Genomic DNA, 17,332 nt, shown 5'->3' with positions numbered 1-17,332 from the left:
CCCACGAGTTACACGCGCCAAAAACCGCGCATGGCATTCACTCTCAGTTTCCGGATATATTTAATACCATTCCATTCTGACTCTCCCCAAAATATCGTCGTCCCGAAAGCGGCCAACCACCCCCCATGACTCTCAAAAATATCTGGCTGACATTAGCCCAAGATATTATCACGCTGATGACGTGGCAACCTGATGATGCCGCAGACACGTGTAAAAGCGACGCCATGTGGAGTCTTTTTGGTCCCAAAAGGCACCCCGGCCTTTTCCTCCCCCCTTTCTCTCTCATCCTTCGCTGCCCTGCTCAGAACAACCCGGAGGGTTTCTTTCCTACAATTCAAGCACCATTTTCTCTCTGAATTCTCACGCAATCTCCGCGTTTTTGGTTGGATCACTTCAAATGGAGGAGGAAGTCCTTCAGAATGTTCACTCGCCGCTATCAGATCCAGAGCCGTTCGACAGCTGTGGAACCGAGTTGACTCGGATGAACTCGGATTCATCCGCCATCACGCTAGATGCTTCCAAAACTTCCTCGCCTCAGTGCGCGGCACCGTTTCCGGTAATTTAAGTTTTACTATTTTTTCTCGTTTTAGAATACTCCGCACGTCATAAAATTTCCAATTCCAATTTTTTGTTTTCTGTAAAAAATATCCGGTTGTGTTTTTGGACGAAAATTGAAATTCAGAAGGTTGATCCTGGAGTGTGTTGGGTTAGCTGGCTGAAAATATGTCTACGACTATGAATAGCTATTTGGAATCTACATTTTAGGTTATTTTAGAGAATAAATTTTGTTTCAAGTATTCAATCAGACATCTGTGCTTTGCATGGCATTCAGTGGCTTGTTTTAATTTACTCATGACATGTATCAAGCTAGTTTTCCATCACTCTTCAGTAAATTGAGCAATAAATGAGTCGAGAAGATTTAAAGTTTATAAATATTTGAAAAGATAAATTTAATGAGGTGAGGATGGCGAAGAAACTGAAATCATCTTGAAAAATGAATATTATAATGGCTGTAACCATGTTTTGTTTCTACAGTCCTTCGGGAACAGAACGACCTCGTTCACCTCGTCAAGGGTTGACCATTGAGCTCGAGGTCCTCTGATCAACATCACATTTTCAGACTTACTAAATGTTCTTTTGTCTTTTATTTAGCAACTTATTTGTTTATAGCAGATTCTGTATACTCTTACTTTCTTTATGCTCTGTCCTTGATTATTTGTTATTATTCTGTGTGTTGGAGAATTAATCATCTCCGTGGTTCTCATGAAACAGGATATTTTGTATGATATTATTTTTTGAAACACAGTGTATAGTTACTGGAATATCTAATTGAAACTTGGTAAACTCACTTAGGAGTTACTTGAAAATCTTTTTCTGGTATTTTCTTTGCTTATGCTTGAGGTTTTGCTTCTACTGCTTAAACGACAGGATTTCATATTGTTTGAAGTTGGTGTGACTTTGGTGTATGCTAGCAATCTTAAATCTTATAAATTTATATCTATTCCCATCTTGGTGGTTAAAATCATTAGGATTGCTGGAAAAAAAATAATCAGAGGACTTTTTGAAAGCATAGTGGAAGAAATATTGATTCCTTCAGAAGTTCTAATGCTAGAAATCAAATCCTATTTGAGTTTCCAATTAGAGGAGGAACATGTACTTACTTGCAAGGTTAAAACAGGATCTGTAAGATGTCCATTTGGGTAATGACAATTCTTTTTTAAAATTTGGTTTTAGTAAACAGCCATGTGTGTAATTATACTTGTGTCCATTTGATCTTCGAAAGTAGAAAGGAGAAAGCTGTTCTTTCAGATGCTATAAGAGCCAGTCAACACTGTAAAAGGAGGGGCAATGCCAAATAATTTCCATGAGGGAATGTGAGGACTTGCAATGGTTGGAGAGGATTGAGGGTTTTCACATAGCACCCCTTACTAGTCTCTCTTTTAAAATCATCTTCCTTGACAAAACTTTTTCGGGATGTTATTTCTATATTAAGTGTAATTTTTTTATTCTCAATATATATTGTAGATTTTGAAAGGGACGTTTATAAAGTATATTTCATGGTGGGAGGGGTGTTTATTTGTGATATTCTGATGATGACGCTCTTCTATTCACTTTCTTTATAATGGTCAAGGAAATTCTGAGTTCTTGTTAATCTGACAACTTTGCAGATTGACCAGTTAACAAAATGGACAGATCATCAGCACCGTTTATATCTTAATTCTTTAGAAGCTTCATTTGTGAATGAATTGCACCAATCCATACAATTACGTGGTTGGAGCTTACGACGTGACTCGAAGGAAGCTTTTAAGTCAAAAAATTTGCAAAACTCACAGAATATGACCAAGCAGGTCAGAGATCAATTTCAAATAGCATCTGTATCGTGTGAGTATGTCTTGTAATTTAAGGTTTTCCCTGCACAATCATGCCTTATCATTTTTTTTTTGTTGTTTTCAGTTTCCGGTTATGCAAGATTGTTGCTGGAAGAAGATCTGTGTTGAAAGAAATGAACCCATGCTAGAGAGCACAGCTGATTCTCATGTTCTTGCAGGAAGTTCATCAATACTTGCACCAGTAGCAAGAGGATGCATTACGAGAGAATCTGATGTTTATGACTATGGCATGCTTTGTGATGAGGAGAATTGTGTTAGAGGTATTTCAAAATTTTCCAGGTGGTCACCAAGAATCATAGAGAAGTCATGCCATCGAGAATCAGTTGGCTGTCCTGCAGGTAAATCTAAAGTGATACTAGCATCATGCATGTTACTTACTTTGTTGTTTAGGCATTATTTTTCTGTCACCTTCTTTTCCTGGCCCTTATTCTGCTTGTAATAGTCACATTCAAGTTGATGGTATCTTTTTTAACCCTCAAAGACATTCACGTAATTTCACAGACCACATGCGCAAATTCTCAGTGTTATCAAACTGTCAAACTGCTTTAAACTTCTGGATGAATTAGTGCCAAACTTGTAGGGCATGTTTCTAGTTGTTGCAGCCAGATCACATGGCACTGACCTAAGTTTCCTTCCCAAACATAGGAAGATTTAAAATGAGTAGGGTTTCCTCAGTTCTATGAGGCTATATTAGTCAGTGGCCTGAGCTCTGGCCTAGAGGAAGCTGCATATCAAGCGTGAACCATACTGAAATTTTAGATTGTACTTGTCGTTGAAAGTTTAATTGCTCTTATTCATGTTATAGCTCAGACAGATAAACAAAAGTAAAGGCTTCTGTTGATATATGTGGTTTACAACTCTTGCAACAAAGCATGTTTTCCCTGGATAATAACCTTGTGTTCTTATGTCCTGCACTGAAGTTAGTGAAGAAAGTGTTCTTTCCAGAAGGAAATGACTATGAATTGAAATTTAACAAACCTCTCATTACTTTTGCATCGATTTATGTTGCTGGTATTAACAACCATGCGATTAATTTTACCTTATATTACTTTGTAAACCTTGATTTTTTTTATGCTAATTTTAAGCCTATGCTTACATGTACTGTAACGGATTCTAAGATTTCAGTGTCAAAATTTTAGTAAATCATAATTTTTAGGATGTAATTTTGAATACTATTATTGCAAGGGTGATGTTTCATTGTATAAAAATGTGAGAATGTGTACGGACAGGTGGTGAAACATACCTTTTGATCCTTACTGATATATATATATATATACCAAATTACCAGGGGTGGCGAGACTGATTTTGTTATGAGAGTGATCAGTAGAATCACTTTATGAAAAAAAAAAAATCATAACAGATTCGTAGGATTTCGTGTTATATGTATTGACAGTGTGAGTTACTTTTTATAGTTTGACAGTTGGATATCTGTGACGTGTGGTTTAGGCCCAATCTGCTACATGGATGCTGTAAACAGTGTGCAGTGTGCAAAATTTAATGTGAATGCTTTTTATGAAGTTGCAATGATTTTACAAAACTGCAATTCCTGATTCTGTGAAGTCTCATCTGGTAATTATGCTAAGCCACTTTTTATGAACTACTGGTTCATACAGTGTACGTGTTCTGCATGGAATGAGTCCAGCATGATTTGGATATGGTCTACTGATGGATTGCTGTTGTATGCCTTTCTAATAGAAGCACATCATTATCTAAACTAGAACTTACATCACACTTGGACAGAACAAATGGTGGTCAGTTGTGCAGCATGATTTGAATATGGTCTGCTGATGGATTGCTGTTGTATGCCTTTCTAGTAGAAGTACATCATTATCTAAACTAAAACTTAGATCACACTTGGACAGATCAAATGGTGGTCACTGGTCAGTTGTGCTGCACAGTATATCAATTGCTATGAAGGCATCACTTTGTAAAATAATGCCTGTACGGTCTCTGAATATGCATTAAGTAGGGGCTTTTGCCATAATTTTAGTGGTTATTAAGGAAATGGGATGCTCCCTTTGGTCCTATTTACAAGGCAAAGAAAGAAGATTTTTTTTTTTTTTTTTATTTATAAGTCAGATCATTAGATTTTCATAACAAACTTTCCTTTTTTTGGTTCATTGAATGTTGGAGGGAGAAAATGTGTTGTTAAAGTACTGATATTTAATAGGAGTAAAGTTGAGAATTTACTAATTTTTTAGACAAGATTAATGAGTCTTAAGTTTTTTTTTTTTTAATTTTACTGAAACATGTTAGAAATAACTTATAAATAGAACTAGAGGAGTAATATTTTCTCATTATGCTTTATACTAATCTTGAAATAATGCATACAAAAGATTTAGAGTGTGCATTAAACATTCTTCACTTTAAATGTTGAGTGAGAGGATATCAAGGAAAGAAAATCATATAATGCTATTACCTGTTAATTCCATTTTTGCGGACTTTTCTACCCCATGCCAGTCCAATGGAGCATTGTATACAATTAAGATTTTTCCCCCTAAAAGAAATGCAGCTGAGGGTGCTTAGATCTGTTTTATTATTTTTGTAGCCATTACAATTTACTTTCAACACTTGGCAGAGGCAACTGATCAAAATTTCAAGAATGAAGACCAAGGAGCAACTTCGAGCTGTATGCCTATGACGAAAAGGTTGAAGACAGCTACTGCTGGTGCTTCAAGCAATGATCAAGTAATATGTGGAATTTGTTCTTTGTTCGGTAAGAATCTCACTGAAACCTGCAAAAGTCTTTTCTTACATTTTGCAAATCCCTTCTGGGGTGCAGGTTGTGCCTTCTGGAAACTTTCACAGGACTGATGTCTCGTCTAATATTAATCCATTATCAGAAAATGAAGGACAAGATGAATTGCTGTCAGAACTCCCAGAGAGCTTCCATGACGCAAATTCTGTTCGGCATCCATTTCTAAGAGGAAGTTAATTAGTTATAACTCAGAATTGAAGCCGGATATTTCACAGCAGATGCTAATGTAAAGGGAAAATTCCGATTGGCGCATTTGAGAATATATTTAGGGGCTTATGCAAGGCAACTGAGGGACAGAGGATTATGAGATACAATAGGGTTTGGCATTGGTACTTGGGATATCTAAAGATGTTTCATATGATGGAGTTCTAGGAAGAAATTAATGATGGCCACACGAATAGATGTCGTGTAAAAAATTATATATATATATATATATATATATTGTTTGCATTATTTTTTGGTGAAAGTAGGCACTTAACTATCCAAGGTTGACATTTCTTAAGTGAACTTCCCTCCATTTTTTTCTGGTCTAAAGTATTTCCATAGTTGTTAGTCATGAGATTGATCTCTCAAGAAATTTAAACACCATTTAAATTTTTCTTGTTCTAATAGATTGAGAAGATATACAAATGTAGTATGTCCTTTCTTTAAGTTGTATTGACAAGATGCAGCTTAGGCAAAAGTATGATTTGCTTTCACTGTGCATATTTCAAAGTGATTCTACTTATGCAGTTATGATTTTAAAATCTTCTAGTTTATTTGCGCGCAGTCATGGAATAATTCTTTTAGGTTCTAGCGTGGCTTCTCCTTTTCTTATTCAGTTTTTTCTAACTCCTTTATTTGTGTGGTGCGGTGAAACTGAGTTCACCAAGCATTGAAAACTTTTGAGCCTATCTCGTAAAATCCATCACCCCGGGCTGTCATGCGCATCACCTTGAATCACGATCATCTGCATTCAGGGATGGGCAAGCCCGCGTACCCAGGTTTCTCTATATTATTAACATGAAATATAGAATTTACATTAAGTAATATTCATAAATAATTTGAACATGTTTTTTTTTTTTTTTGAGACTCCACAATTTATGAATATGACTTATATTTTTCATATCCATATAAGTCTCACATCTAACTTTTAGTTATAATTCCATGTAAATAAAATGATTAGAATCAGAAGAATCATCATAATTTCATTATGACAGCAACGCTGAAGTTTCTGGATAGGAGAATATTATAACTTATTCGATCCTTGAAAGTTTGATGCAGAGGCGTGCGAATCCTCCATTACGAGTAAAGTTAGATGCAATCCGTAAGATATCCAAAGGTCTGAACTGAACAGAGGTGCTATGAAAAAATGCCAATGAACGAAGACACGACAAGATCGTTAGTTAGTCAGTTTCATGGATTGGAGCTTTCCAAAAAATTATTCCGTTTCATGCATTTCTCATCAATAGGGCCCAACGAAGCTTTGTAGGCGATTGAATAAATTATTAGATTTGATATTGTCAAAGAATAATAACCTATTAATAAATTTAATCATCAAATGATGTTAACTCATGAATTAGGGAGAATGAAAATTAAGTCTTCAATTAATGACTCTGATAAAAATTTTAAAAAATAAATTATAAATATTAATTTAAATAATTATAAATTTAAAAATTTTAATTACAAGTAAAATATTTAAATGATAAATATAAGAATAATAATATTTAGAATTCTTGCAATTTAACTTTTAACAAAATTTACAGAAACTTAATTGTTATTAATTCTCTCTTCTCAAACTCAAACTTTGTTGTCATCCTTTTTATAAGTTATTTTTTTGTAATAAAGAAATCATAGATAAAAGAATTCAGTCCCAGCCTCCATTTGTAATTTCCTTCCAATTCAGGACAAAGTCGGGGGCTATCCCCTGTAGCCTGGAGTGGGACTGGCTTTAATTTTTCTGTCATGTGTGCTAGAATTTCTAATTAATCTCCTCAATTAATTGGAGCGATGAAAACTACCAATCATAACCACCCCCGGGGGTAGATTCATTAGCAATGGAAGTAGACCTTGTGAGTCGAATACAATGACCAAGGTAAGACGAATCTCAAATTTTCCACTGCGAAGATCACGCATGAGGTTGCAGAATTTTTTTACGATAGAGTTTACACCCTTTTTTCTCGGCCTCTTCTTCTTCTTCTTCTTCTTTTGTACTTTTTTATTTCTAATTAGTTCATTGTCATTTGATGCTTGTTCGGAGCTAAAAGTATCATGATACCTATTTCAATTCCCTCTGGCTTTTGTTTCCCCATAATTTGTTTTTCTCTCTCCCGGTTGTAGGTTGGAATTTGGAGGGGAAAATATATGAGAATGATGGGTCTCGTGACGAATTCTAGAGGCTCGAGAACGGAGGCGATCCATGAAGGCTTACCTGTTTCGACACTAGCGGTTCCGAGGAGGAAATGGGGTAATTTGATGCCTCTGTTTGCAATTTTCGTGGTCATTGCAGAGATCGCCTTCTTGACTAGGCTTGATTTGGCGAAGAACGCTGCTATGGTCGATACCGTCGCTGACTTCTTCTACGGGTCTCGTGAAGAAGCCACGTTCGATAATTTGGGGTTTGCTACATTGGGTGGAGATAGTAATTCAGAATATCTCTATCAGAAAAAAAGTAATTCAGAATATGAGAGCTGTGAGAAATGGTTGGAGAGGGAGGATGCTGTGACATATTCAAGGAATTTTACAACAGACCCTATTTTGGTTGTTGGAGCTATGCAGGTTTTGTTCATTCTCTCTCTCTCTCTCTCTCTCTCTCTCTCTCTCAGAATATCTATCAATGTTCTCTCTTTTTCTTTTGGAAGAAAGGCTAGCTATTGCCAATTGACGAGTCAGACTAATTATTTTTGCCCAAACACCACTTTTATCTGGATAATGCACTATAACTCGGGATTTCCGCTCTTCTTATGTCATGCGAGCTTTTTTATGAATGGGCAAGCGACGGATTACAAGTCCCTGATTACTTAGAGGTCATTGTAAATTGGAAGCTACTAACATTATAAGGAAGTGGAGCTGAATATGACATGTTATCTTTGATTCAGAGCTGATCTTTAGTTTATAATTGGACTAGTGTTGACAGGTAAAAAAAAAAAATTATTAAAGTATAATACGTGAGACAGGATGGCCAGTGAATAATTTTTCTTATTACATTCTCATTATTTGTCTTGTCCACCTAACTAGAGAATTTTGGATTGGAATAAGTTTAGGGACTAGAACCGTGTAGCAGTTGGTCGCTCTAGAGATGATTCCATCCACTTGACAGCCGTGACTTTGGTTTTTAAGATTGTACGAGTAATTTTTGCAGATTCGAGGCCTTGTTATATGTTTATGCCAGATCCTTTTATTTCAATTTGAATAATTGTTGATAAATGTTTGTTAAGGTATAGTACCTATGATGTTTGTCTGGTGCTGACTGAGTAATTGTCAAGTGATCCTCTATGCGTTCTTCTCTACTGTTAATTTTTTGCCTAAAGTTTTTGTGCCATCCAAATTCAGGAGGAGATATCATGTTCTTTGGGATGCAAGTTCGGTTCAGATGAAGGCAGGGCCCCTGATGCTTCATTTGGTTCTCCCAGACAAGATGGAATGGCTCATATTCGACGATCAATGGAATCAACTATATATTTTCAAGAGAATGATATTGCAGTGGCACGACGGTGGGTAAGCACTATGATAAATCAATAATTTGTTAGATTGGACCAATCATTGCCCATACATGTTGCTTCATTTGATGATTTCATGTTTGGGGGGGGGGGGTTGTGTCATCGTTCCTTGGAAAAGTGTGGTATTGTCAAAGGTTTCCCTTGTTTGCCCTGGCACAGTGGACTTTATAGTGTAAATTCAACCTAGCTGATGAGACCAATGCCATAGAGACTTCACTATATATTAAATAAAATTTGTAAAAAGTTCCATTATTTGTAAGTCATAAACATTGTGACCTTAATTTCCATGCAAAGCATGGGGTCCTTCTATCTGGTTACTAACTATTTTTCATTTCAACTAATGCTAAGAGTGTATTTCCTAAAAAATAAAATTTGTCTCCCCAAAAAATAATAAATAAATAAATAGAGTAAAATTTGTTCATGTCAAAACTAATATTAGTGTCCTTGTGTACTAGGAAGGGATATGACGTTGTAATGACAACCAGTCTGTCATCTGATGTTCCAGTTGGGTATTTTTCCTGGGCTGAGTATGACATCATGGCGCCAGTACAGCCAAAAACTGAGAGTGCTCTTGCAGCAGCATTTATTTCCAATTGTGGTGCTCCAAATTTTCGGCTGCAAGCCCTTGAGGCACTTGAAAAGTTGAACGTCAAGATTGATTCTTATGGTGGTTGCCATAGGAACCGTGATGAAAGAGGTATATTGCGTTTTTATTGATTAAAGCATAGATGCTTTTTAGTATCTTTTGGTACCTCTTTTGATAAACAATAATCTTCTTAACATAACAAATGCTATATGTTTTTCCGTGCTGACCCTGTCAAGTGTTTCTCAAATTTGAATACACCCTTAGTCCCTCCTACTTTTTAGACGATGACTCTAATTATTCCAGATTTGATACGAAATTTTACTTTGTTAATTGATGATCTTCTGGATAGGTTCTTTGAAAATATGAGACAGGCAAGTTATTGCATAAATTTTAGACATTAAAAGACTATAGGCTAAGCCTGAATGGGCTCGAGAATGTGCATAGAGTTGTTTTTATGCAGACTGAGCACAGATTCAACACCCACACTATGCTGAGATACTACTGTTCATGATTATTATTTTATCTTTTCACAGTGGACAAAGTGGAAGCTCTGAAGCGCTACAAATTTAGCTTAGCATTTGAAAATTCCAATGTGGAGGATTACGTGACTGAAAAATTCTTTCAATCCCTGGTTGCTGGTATGGAAACTGATTATCTTTCCTTCTTTATATTGCAATTTCTAGAAGGGGGGAAAGGCTAAAACCTAAAGAGTCTAAGAACTAATATGGCCATTGCATTCCTTGTTTCCCGCTGTCGTGTGGCCCAATTATTTCCATCAATTGCCAAAATTATCTACTTTGGCAGTTTAATTGGACAATTTCTTTTTTTTTTTTAATTTAATGCACAATCTTGTTAATAACTCAACAAATCACCTTGCTCAGTATTTTGAGTCAATTGCTATAAATTAATTGAAACTAATGGCATTGATACTATGCATGTATGAAAGATCTTTCAAAATCACTGAAAAGACATGGGAGTGTGTGGTACTGATTACTATCATACATCTAATTCTGATACAGAATAATATGCCATTTACCTATCTCTAGTCTATAAAAGAGAAAAATGCAATCTGCTGTAAATGTATGGAGTGTTGTGGGTTATTGATTTATAAATTTTTTTTACACGTCTTAAAATATCATCATAACCCACTTCTGGCGCTGCTGCTGGAAATTAATATCTCTTTTATAACAGGATCCATCCCCGTGGTTGTTGGCGCTCCAAATATTCAAGATTTTGCTCCTTCCCCTGGTTCCATTTTACATATAAAAAAGCTAACAGACGTTGAGTCAGTGGCTAAGTCCATGAAGACGCTAGCAGAAAATCCTGAAGCATATGCTCAGTATTTGAGGTAAATTATAATTGTACGCTGTGAAAAATGAAGAGGTTTTCTTAGCTGGTGACTGGCTGTTCTTCCCAAGGGATGATTGCCATTGTCCCTGAGTCCTAATGGATTTAGTGGCAAAAATGGACTGTTTAAAGTCGGCTCTGATTGTAAAATGTTGCCTCGTTGCGTTTTCTTCTTTCTCTAATTCATTACCACCATCTGGGCACATGCTGATATATGTTGATTAGGTGGAAGTACGAGGGCCCATCTGATTCTTTCAAGGCACTTTTGGATATGGCAGTGGTGCATTCATCTTGCCGCCTTTGCATTCACTTGGCTTCTGCGATTAGAGAAAAGGAAGAAAAGAGCCCCGGCTTTAAGAAACGCCCATGCAGTTGCACTAGAGGCTCAGAAACTGTGTATCATGTATATGTGAGAGAAAGAGGAAGGTTTGACATGGAATCTATTTTCTTGAGGTATGCTACTTTTTCAGCTCTGATTTTTTCAAGCTATGTTTTATTTTAAATTTCCACCAGTTATGCCGCACTTCAAAGACTCTCAGACAGACTTGACAGTGTCTCCTGGTTGCTAATTAACAAGCAGACGAGCTGCAGCGATACTTATTAAAAAAAGAAAAAGAAAAAGAATGCCATTAGGCCTTCTTACATTCAATCAGGTTTCAGTTTACTCGGGAAATAGAGATGTTTTAGGCCGCCTCCAATATCTTATTCCTTTCTGTTTAGTTTTATTAGTAAGAACATCATGAGATGACATGGCAAGAACTCATCACTGACACCAATGGGCAGGTCTGGCAACTTCACTCTGGAGGCCATGAAGTCTGCAGTTATTTCAAAGTTTGCATCCCTGAATCATGTACCCATTTGGAGGTCCGAGAGACCTGAAAGCATAAGAGGAAGCAGTGAATTGAAAATTTACAGAATATACCCTCTTGGCATGACCCAGAGACGAGCTCTTTATACCTTCAGCTTTAAAGGGGACGATGATTTTAGGAATCACCTGGAAACCAATCCTTGTGCCAAGTTTGAAGTCATATTTGTCTAGCCTTTGCTTTATGTCTTATGGTTTAGTTTATGTAAATATTAAACACAGCGGCATTACTGGAAAATTTTTGTAAGATAATCAAGGTGATACCTTTCTTTCGGTCATTATCTCTTCCATAACATGACATTGGATCCCGTGCATGTTTCTGCTGATAACTGCAGATATCAGGACCCTTCAGATTTAAGATAGTATTGGCATGGTCCAGATCTTCTTTCTTTTAAGTATATTTTAATAATTGTTTTACCTCAAATGATGCAGAATACAAAATAATATCAATCTTAACTATCAACTAGTAAAATAAGTATTTTAACTTAAAAACATATAAAAAATAAAATAATAAGATCTAGACCATAGCCAAAGTTTAATTTGACGGTCTACATGGGACATTATTCTTATTTCTGTTTTATTCTTGTTTGTGTTTAAAAGAACATTATATATAAAGAGTTTGACTTGTTTTAATTTATACAAGAGCATTATGTTATGTGTTTTTTATGTAAAACCCTAATTTGCTTCCCTTCCTAACGTGTATGGCTTCTGTTCTGAAACTCTTTCCCTCCAATATTCTCCAAGTTTTCTGGTCAAGTTCCATTATGTGATTCTAAATCCCTTTTAACATATTCCTTCATCCATCCAGAAACTAATGAATTGATATTTTTCTAAAATTTTAAAAGTAACTAGGAATGAGAAATCACGGCACATAGGCCCTTTTCTCTCCGTAGAGGAGTGACATAGGCGAAAAGACAGAGGAAAGGAAGCATCCAGTGACAGGCATGGAGATAGCCTACTTTACTCTGTCACTACTCACTAGTCACTACTTATGCTTTGGAACCCTATCAAACTTGCCAGAATCTCAGTTCACAGAAATGGGCAACGGTCTTGTAGTTTCGGGCCACCATTTCCGGCGGCTCATTGTGAAAAGCAAACAAGATGGACAAGAGACACAGGAATGGCTGCCTGAAGGATTCGAGACAAGAATGGACGGATGGCAAGGGACTAATCATGAGAATTGATTATTGAACATGAAGCCATAGGAGCATTTCTGGTTGTGTTTGGATTTTAGTTGGATAAAATTTATTATAAAAAAGATTGATTAATATAATTAATTATGTTATAATGTGGTTGTGTTTGGATGTTATTTTTTAGAATTAATTTGATAAAATTAAAAATGTTTGAATAATTGAGTCAAAATTAATTTTAAATATACAAATTAATATAAAGAACATTGCTTTTCGATATAATATTAAATTTGATGAACTCTATTTAACAAATAAATATATATCATAGCAATCCATTTAATATTTATATAATTTAAAATACATATCTTAATTACAAAAATTTACATTATATTAGATAATAATATTAATAATTTAGTATATGTGAAAAATGAATTAATAAAGCCTTGCTGGTAAAGGTGAGAATATGCTAAGCCCCTATCAAGGACTTACACCCTAACCTATTTCAAGCTCAGCCTTACCTATTTATTAAATAGGCTCAACTCAGGTTTAAACCTGTTTAGTTAAATAGGCTAGGCTTAATTTTTTAAAGCCTAATCTACGAGCCTAACAAACCAACCTATATATATATATATATATATATTACATAAGATATCAAACATATATTAGTTTCACCATTTGATTTTTAATCAATCTAATTTATTAAGTTTTAGTTATGTTTTCAATTAAATTAGACTTATATATCAATTTTAATGTTATTACTTTATTATTGTATTATATTGTAGTTGGTAAGTCATTTTAATTATCATATATTATAATTAATAAATCATGTTATATATTTATATTAATGGTCCTAAAGTACATTTGAAATGTTAGAAAATAAAATGTGAGTTTATTTAAAAGGTTTACTTTTAAATAAGTTTTTAAGCCAGACCAGACTTTAAATGGATTTAAACTTGAGCCATGGAAAAGTATTATATAAGTTTTAGGCCAAATCAAGCTTCAAACTTATCACATAAGCTTAGACTGATTCGATCAAAGGCTAACTTGTTAGGGGGAAAAAATCAACAAAGCCCATGAATTTCTCCTCTATCCTCAATGACATCACTATTCTTAAATTATATTTGGCAAGTGAATTATCTGACAAATAATAAATGCATGCAAAGGCAAAATTGAAATCGGGAAGTATTAGCTTCAGCCAGAACGTGGTTTAAGTTAACATAATTGATTATGAAAAAGTATGGATGTTTGGGTGACTTTTACCAAAATTATAGGCTCGGTCCATATACTTGATCCCACTAACATGTCCAAACAGGCACTCCATGTGGTTGCAATTCAGTGTTGGAAGTGCGGTGAGCAATTTTATGTGTTTATTTCAACTTAATCCAATTCCATGGTCAACCAGACGGGGGCTTTCAATTCCATGGTCAACTTAATCCAATCCTCAATCCAATTTTTTGTGTTTCCATGGAGTGTTTTCCAACCAATTCGGTGATCCGATAGGCCCAATTTTACTCTTTAAATCGACCGATTGGTCTCGGTGATGGGTTGCACCCAACCGTTTGTGTTTGTGTAGTTTTTGAAACAAAGACAACTTTCATTAAAGAACATAAAGCGAGTGCAACAAAAGAGCCTTTAAAAAAAGAATTTCGTAGCTCATACCTAGTGTGTATGTTATTATAAATTTTTATTAGTACTAATTGATTTTATGATTTTTTTTTTCATAGATCATGCCAAGTAAATTACTTTGTCATTATTATGAAAACTTTTAAGAAGTTAATATATTATTTTTCTTTAAAATTTTAATTTGACTTCCTAACTTAATACTATGTAACAACAATATATGCTATTGAGTTTTTAAAATTTTAAAATATTACTTTTGATCATAATATTATTTTCAAGGGAATATAAAAAAAATTATTTGTTATTTTATTTTTTTTAGTTTGTTTGATTTGTTTTTTTGTTTCAAAACAAGACCAAAACCCTATCTTTTTATATAAGATTGGCCCAATCTTAGTCTCAATACATAAGGACTGAACATTGGTTTGATAGCTAACCTGATCTTTGATCTTTGCGTCTCTGTGTACCCCAAAGTAAGAGAGACAAAGTTGGTTATTCCTTGAGGTGCAAACCAAAGGGAAACACACAGTATGTAGTAATTGTATTAATCAAGATAATTCAAGTACAAACATCAAACCGACAAAAAATAATAATGGGGAGCAAATCCTTCACGCATCGTTTAGCACCTCATGCAGAAGAGGTGGAGATTAATGAACAAATACAAAAGAAATAGTTCTCAGATATTGACTTAGAAAGTAAATGGGCATTCTAATTATAATCTCCATACCAAAAAAAAAAAAACAAATGAAAACAGTCGAATGTCACCACCAGACGATATTTCTAGTTTGATGGCTTCAGCAGAGTCTGAGAATGATTCAATCTTACTGAAGTTCTTTCTGATCCCAACAAAGCTCTAAGCCTCAGTCGCGGCGTCAGGATCACTCCCCGCGCGCATCACGCCATGAATCTCCTCTATATTGAAAGCGAAGGGCATATGAATACGATGGCTTTAAATGGGACGCGTACATCATGAAGAACAATGACTGACTCACATACTTAATTCCAATTTCCAACGACCGAGCCTTTGAAACTTGGAAGCCTTTCTGCCTTACGCTTTTGGTCTTGCTTGCTCTATTCCATCCCCATACTACAAGCCACGTGATTGTATTTGCTTCTATAAGTTCTTCATTAATTTTTGAGGAAAAAATTACAGAATGTTATCATAACATTTGGATGGGACCCAAAAAAAAAAAAAAAACTTAAATGCATGATACTCCATCATGCGCCAAATTTTCAAGATTGAAAACTGGTGTGAAGAAAAACCCAAGAACTCAGAAAGAAGTTAGATGCTCCATGTGGTCCTGTATATAAAGGCAAAAAAAAAATAAAAAAAATTTTTTTTGCCACTTGTATAAGTTTTGTATTAATTTCTCATTACAACTTTTGAAAAAGCAAACTATTAAAGTATATATATATATATTTATAATAATTTAAATTCATAAACTTATTAAAGTTTTAAAAATTTAATAAAATATATTTTAATTTAAATTAAAAATGAATTATAAATATAATGAACAATTAGTTAAAACAAACCCAAATAGTAAAAAAAATTAAAAAAAAAAGGAAAAGGGAAAGTACAGTGGAGTGGAATGGGGAAGGTCCCAGAGTATTCAAGTCTTCATGAATAGTGAACCGCATAGCAGATATGGACGAAGATTAAATGTGTTTGGTTGTTAGTTTATTAAAAATTCATTTGATAAAAATTCATTTAATAATCAGTTGATGTAATAAAATTTATATTTGAATATATTTATTTAAAATTTAATTTAATAAATTAAAAACTATTTTAATTAATAATAATTTGTACTTTTAAAATATATTTTTAAATATATAATGATCAAATAGGATATTAATTTATGATAATTGATAATTTTTTTACAAATATAATATATTAAAAATTTTAAAAAATGTAAAATAACATAAAACTTAATATGTTAAATAATAGAATAAAAAATATATAGTTTAATATTTTTTTGACCAAAATATATAGTTTAATATTAGAAAAAAATTAAAACATAATAAGGATATTATAGTCATTTAAAAAAAGTAACTACAATCTAATTTTCATTTATAATTTTAAATTAACTAAAAAGTTGAGTTGATAAATTCACATTTTAATTTATTTTTAAAAATTTAGTTTATTCACATAAAAAAATCCAAATAACAATTAACGTATGAAATTTAAAAAGTGAATCTCAAATGTTAAGTATTTGAAACTCAAACGCACCCTAAAAGAGAGACGTGGGATATCCGTCACTCAAGAGATTGGACCATTATACCGCACATTGAATTATTGGCTCCTTCTTCTAGAATCTCTCCTCGTCTTCCCATGTCACATGGCCTGTTATCACCGGGTAGATTCAGAAAATCTTCACAAATTCTTTTAAATTTAAATACATTCTGCAATTCAAATTTATATATTAAAAAATTATAATTAGAAATAACTTTTTTTCTACCTCAAATAATATTTTAATGAAACAATGCGTCACAACAATCAAAAGGTACAAACATTTGGACACAAATCCCTAGAGAACCATGACCTAGGATGAAGATATGTTTTAAAAGAAAATGACTAAATACCCTCTTCTTTTTTGCATTGATTTGTTAAAATCATTCGCGAATCTTAATACTACTTTTGTTTTAAATTATAAAATATTTTTTTAAAAAAATTTTCACCTTAAAATATAAAATATTTTAAATAAATTAAAATATTATTAAATAGATAAATTTTAATATTATTATTTTTTATAATTAATTTTTATCACTTCTCTTTTTAATACATTAAATGATAAGTATTTTAAAAATAATAAATATTTTAAAAAATTTATAATTTTATTTTAAAAAATAAAATTATTAAGTATATTTAATAAAATTTATTAATATATAAAATTTTATTTAAAAATATTTTATAATTTAAAATAAAGGAATAACACATATTCTA

General features: G+C 33.5%; 2 protein-coding genes across 8 annotated transcripts; both read left to right on the top strand.

Annotated features, from left to right (window-relative positions):
* Positions 1-230: 230 nt before the first annotated feature.
* On the top strand, positions 231-5,744 carry LOC129284819 (cold-regulated protein 28-like). Of its 5 annotated transcripts, none has more exons than XM_054920298.1 (5): positions 231-556; positions 2,169-2,348; positions 2,455-2,728; positions 4,939-5,106; positions 5,234-5,744. In XM_054920298.1, exons 1-5 carry the CDS (start codon positions 398-400, stop codon positions 5,323-5,325), a joined length of 873 nt encoding a protein of 290 aa, XP_054776273.1. In that variant the 5' UTR covers positions 231-397; the 3' UTR covers positions 5,326-5,744. The 5 variants fall into 5 exon arrangements, with proteins under 5 accessions (XP_054776273.1, XP_054776271.1, XP_054776270.1 ...); XM_054920296.1 differs by having other exon boundaries at positions 238-556; positions 2,178-2,348; positions 4,939-5,078; positions 5,173-5,744; XM_054920295.1 differs by having other exon boundaries at positions 238-556; positions 4,939-5,078; positions 5,173-5,744.
* A 1,295-nt stretch (positions 5,745-7,039) lies between these two features.
* LOC129285184 (glycoprotein 3-alpha-L-fucosyltransferase A-like) lies at positions 7,040-11,925 on the top strand. 3 transcript variants are annotated; one of them, XM_054920758.1, is made up of 8 exons: positions 7,040-7,222; positions 7,468-7,905; positions 8,680-8,840; positions 9,302-9,543; positions 9,966-10,070; positions 10,624-10,780; positions 11,005-11,232; positions 11,563-11,925. In XM_054920758.1, exons 1-8 carry the CDS (start codon positions 7,214-7,216, stop codon positions 11,816-11,818), a joined length of 1,596 nt encoding a protein of 531 aa, XP_054776733.1. In that variant the 5' UTR covers positions 7,040-7,213; the 3' UTR covers positions 11,819-11,925. The 3 variants fall into 3 exon arrangements, with proteins under 3 accessions (XP_054776733.1, XP_054776734.1, XP_054776735.1); XM_054920759.1 differs by having other exon boundaries at positions 8,680-8,844; positions 9,306-9,543; XM_054920760.1 differs by lacking the exon at positions 7,040-7,222 and adding an exon at positions 7,234-7,266.
* Positions 11,926-17,332: the final 5,407 nt, after the last annotated feature.

Source organism: Prosopis cineraria, unplaced genomic scaffold, assembly GCF_029017545.1.
Source record: "Prosopis cineraria cultivar Desert tree isolate PC_DT_omini unplaced genomic scaffold, ASM2901754v1 PC11, whole genome shotgun sequence".
NCBI lineage: Eukaryota > Viridiplantae > Streptophyta > Magnoliopsida > Fabales > Fabaceae > Prosopis > Prosopis cineraria.
This window is presented reverse-complemented; position numbering and strand designations above follow the sequence as displayed.

Coding starts and splice junctions, on each gene's coding strand:
- LOC129284819 (XM_054920295.1), top strand. CDS start 398: ATGGAGGAGGAAGTCCTTCAGAATGTTCACTCGCCGCTATCAGATCCA. Junction 2,729..4,938: donor ATCAGTTGGCTGTCCTGCAG/GTAAATCTAAAG, acceptor TTATTTTTGTAG/CCATTACAATTTACTTTCAA. Junction 5,079..5,172: donor GTGCTTCAAGCAATGATCAA/GTAATATGTGGA, acceptor TCTGGGGTGCAG/GTTGTGCCTTCTGGAAACTT.
- LOC129285184 (XM_054920758.1), top strand. Junction 10,781..11,004: donor GCATATGCTCAGTATTTGAG/GTAAATTATAAT, acceptor TATGTTGATTAG/GTGGAAGTACGAGGGCCCAT. Junction 11,233..11,562: donor ATGGAATCTATTTTCTTGAG/GTATGCTACTTT, acceptor ACCAATGGGCAG/GTCTGGCAACTTCACTCTGG.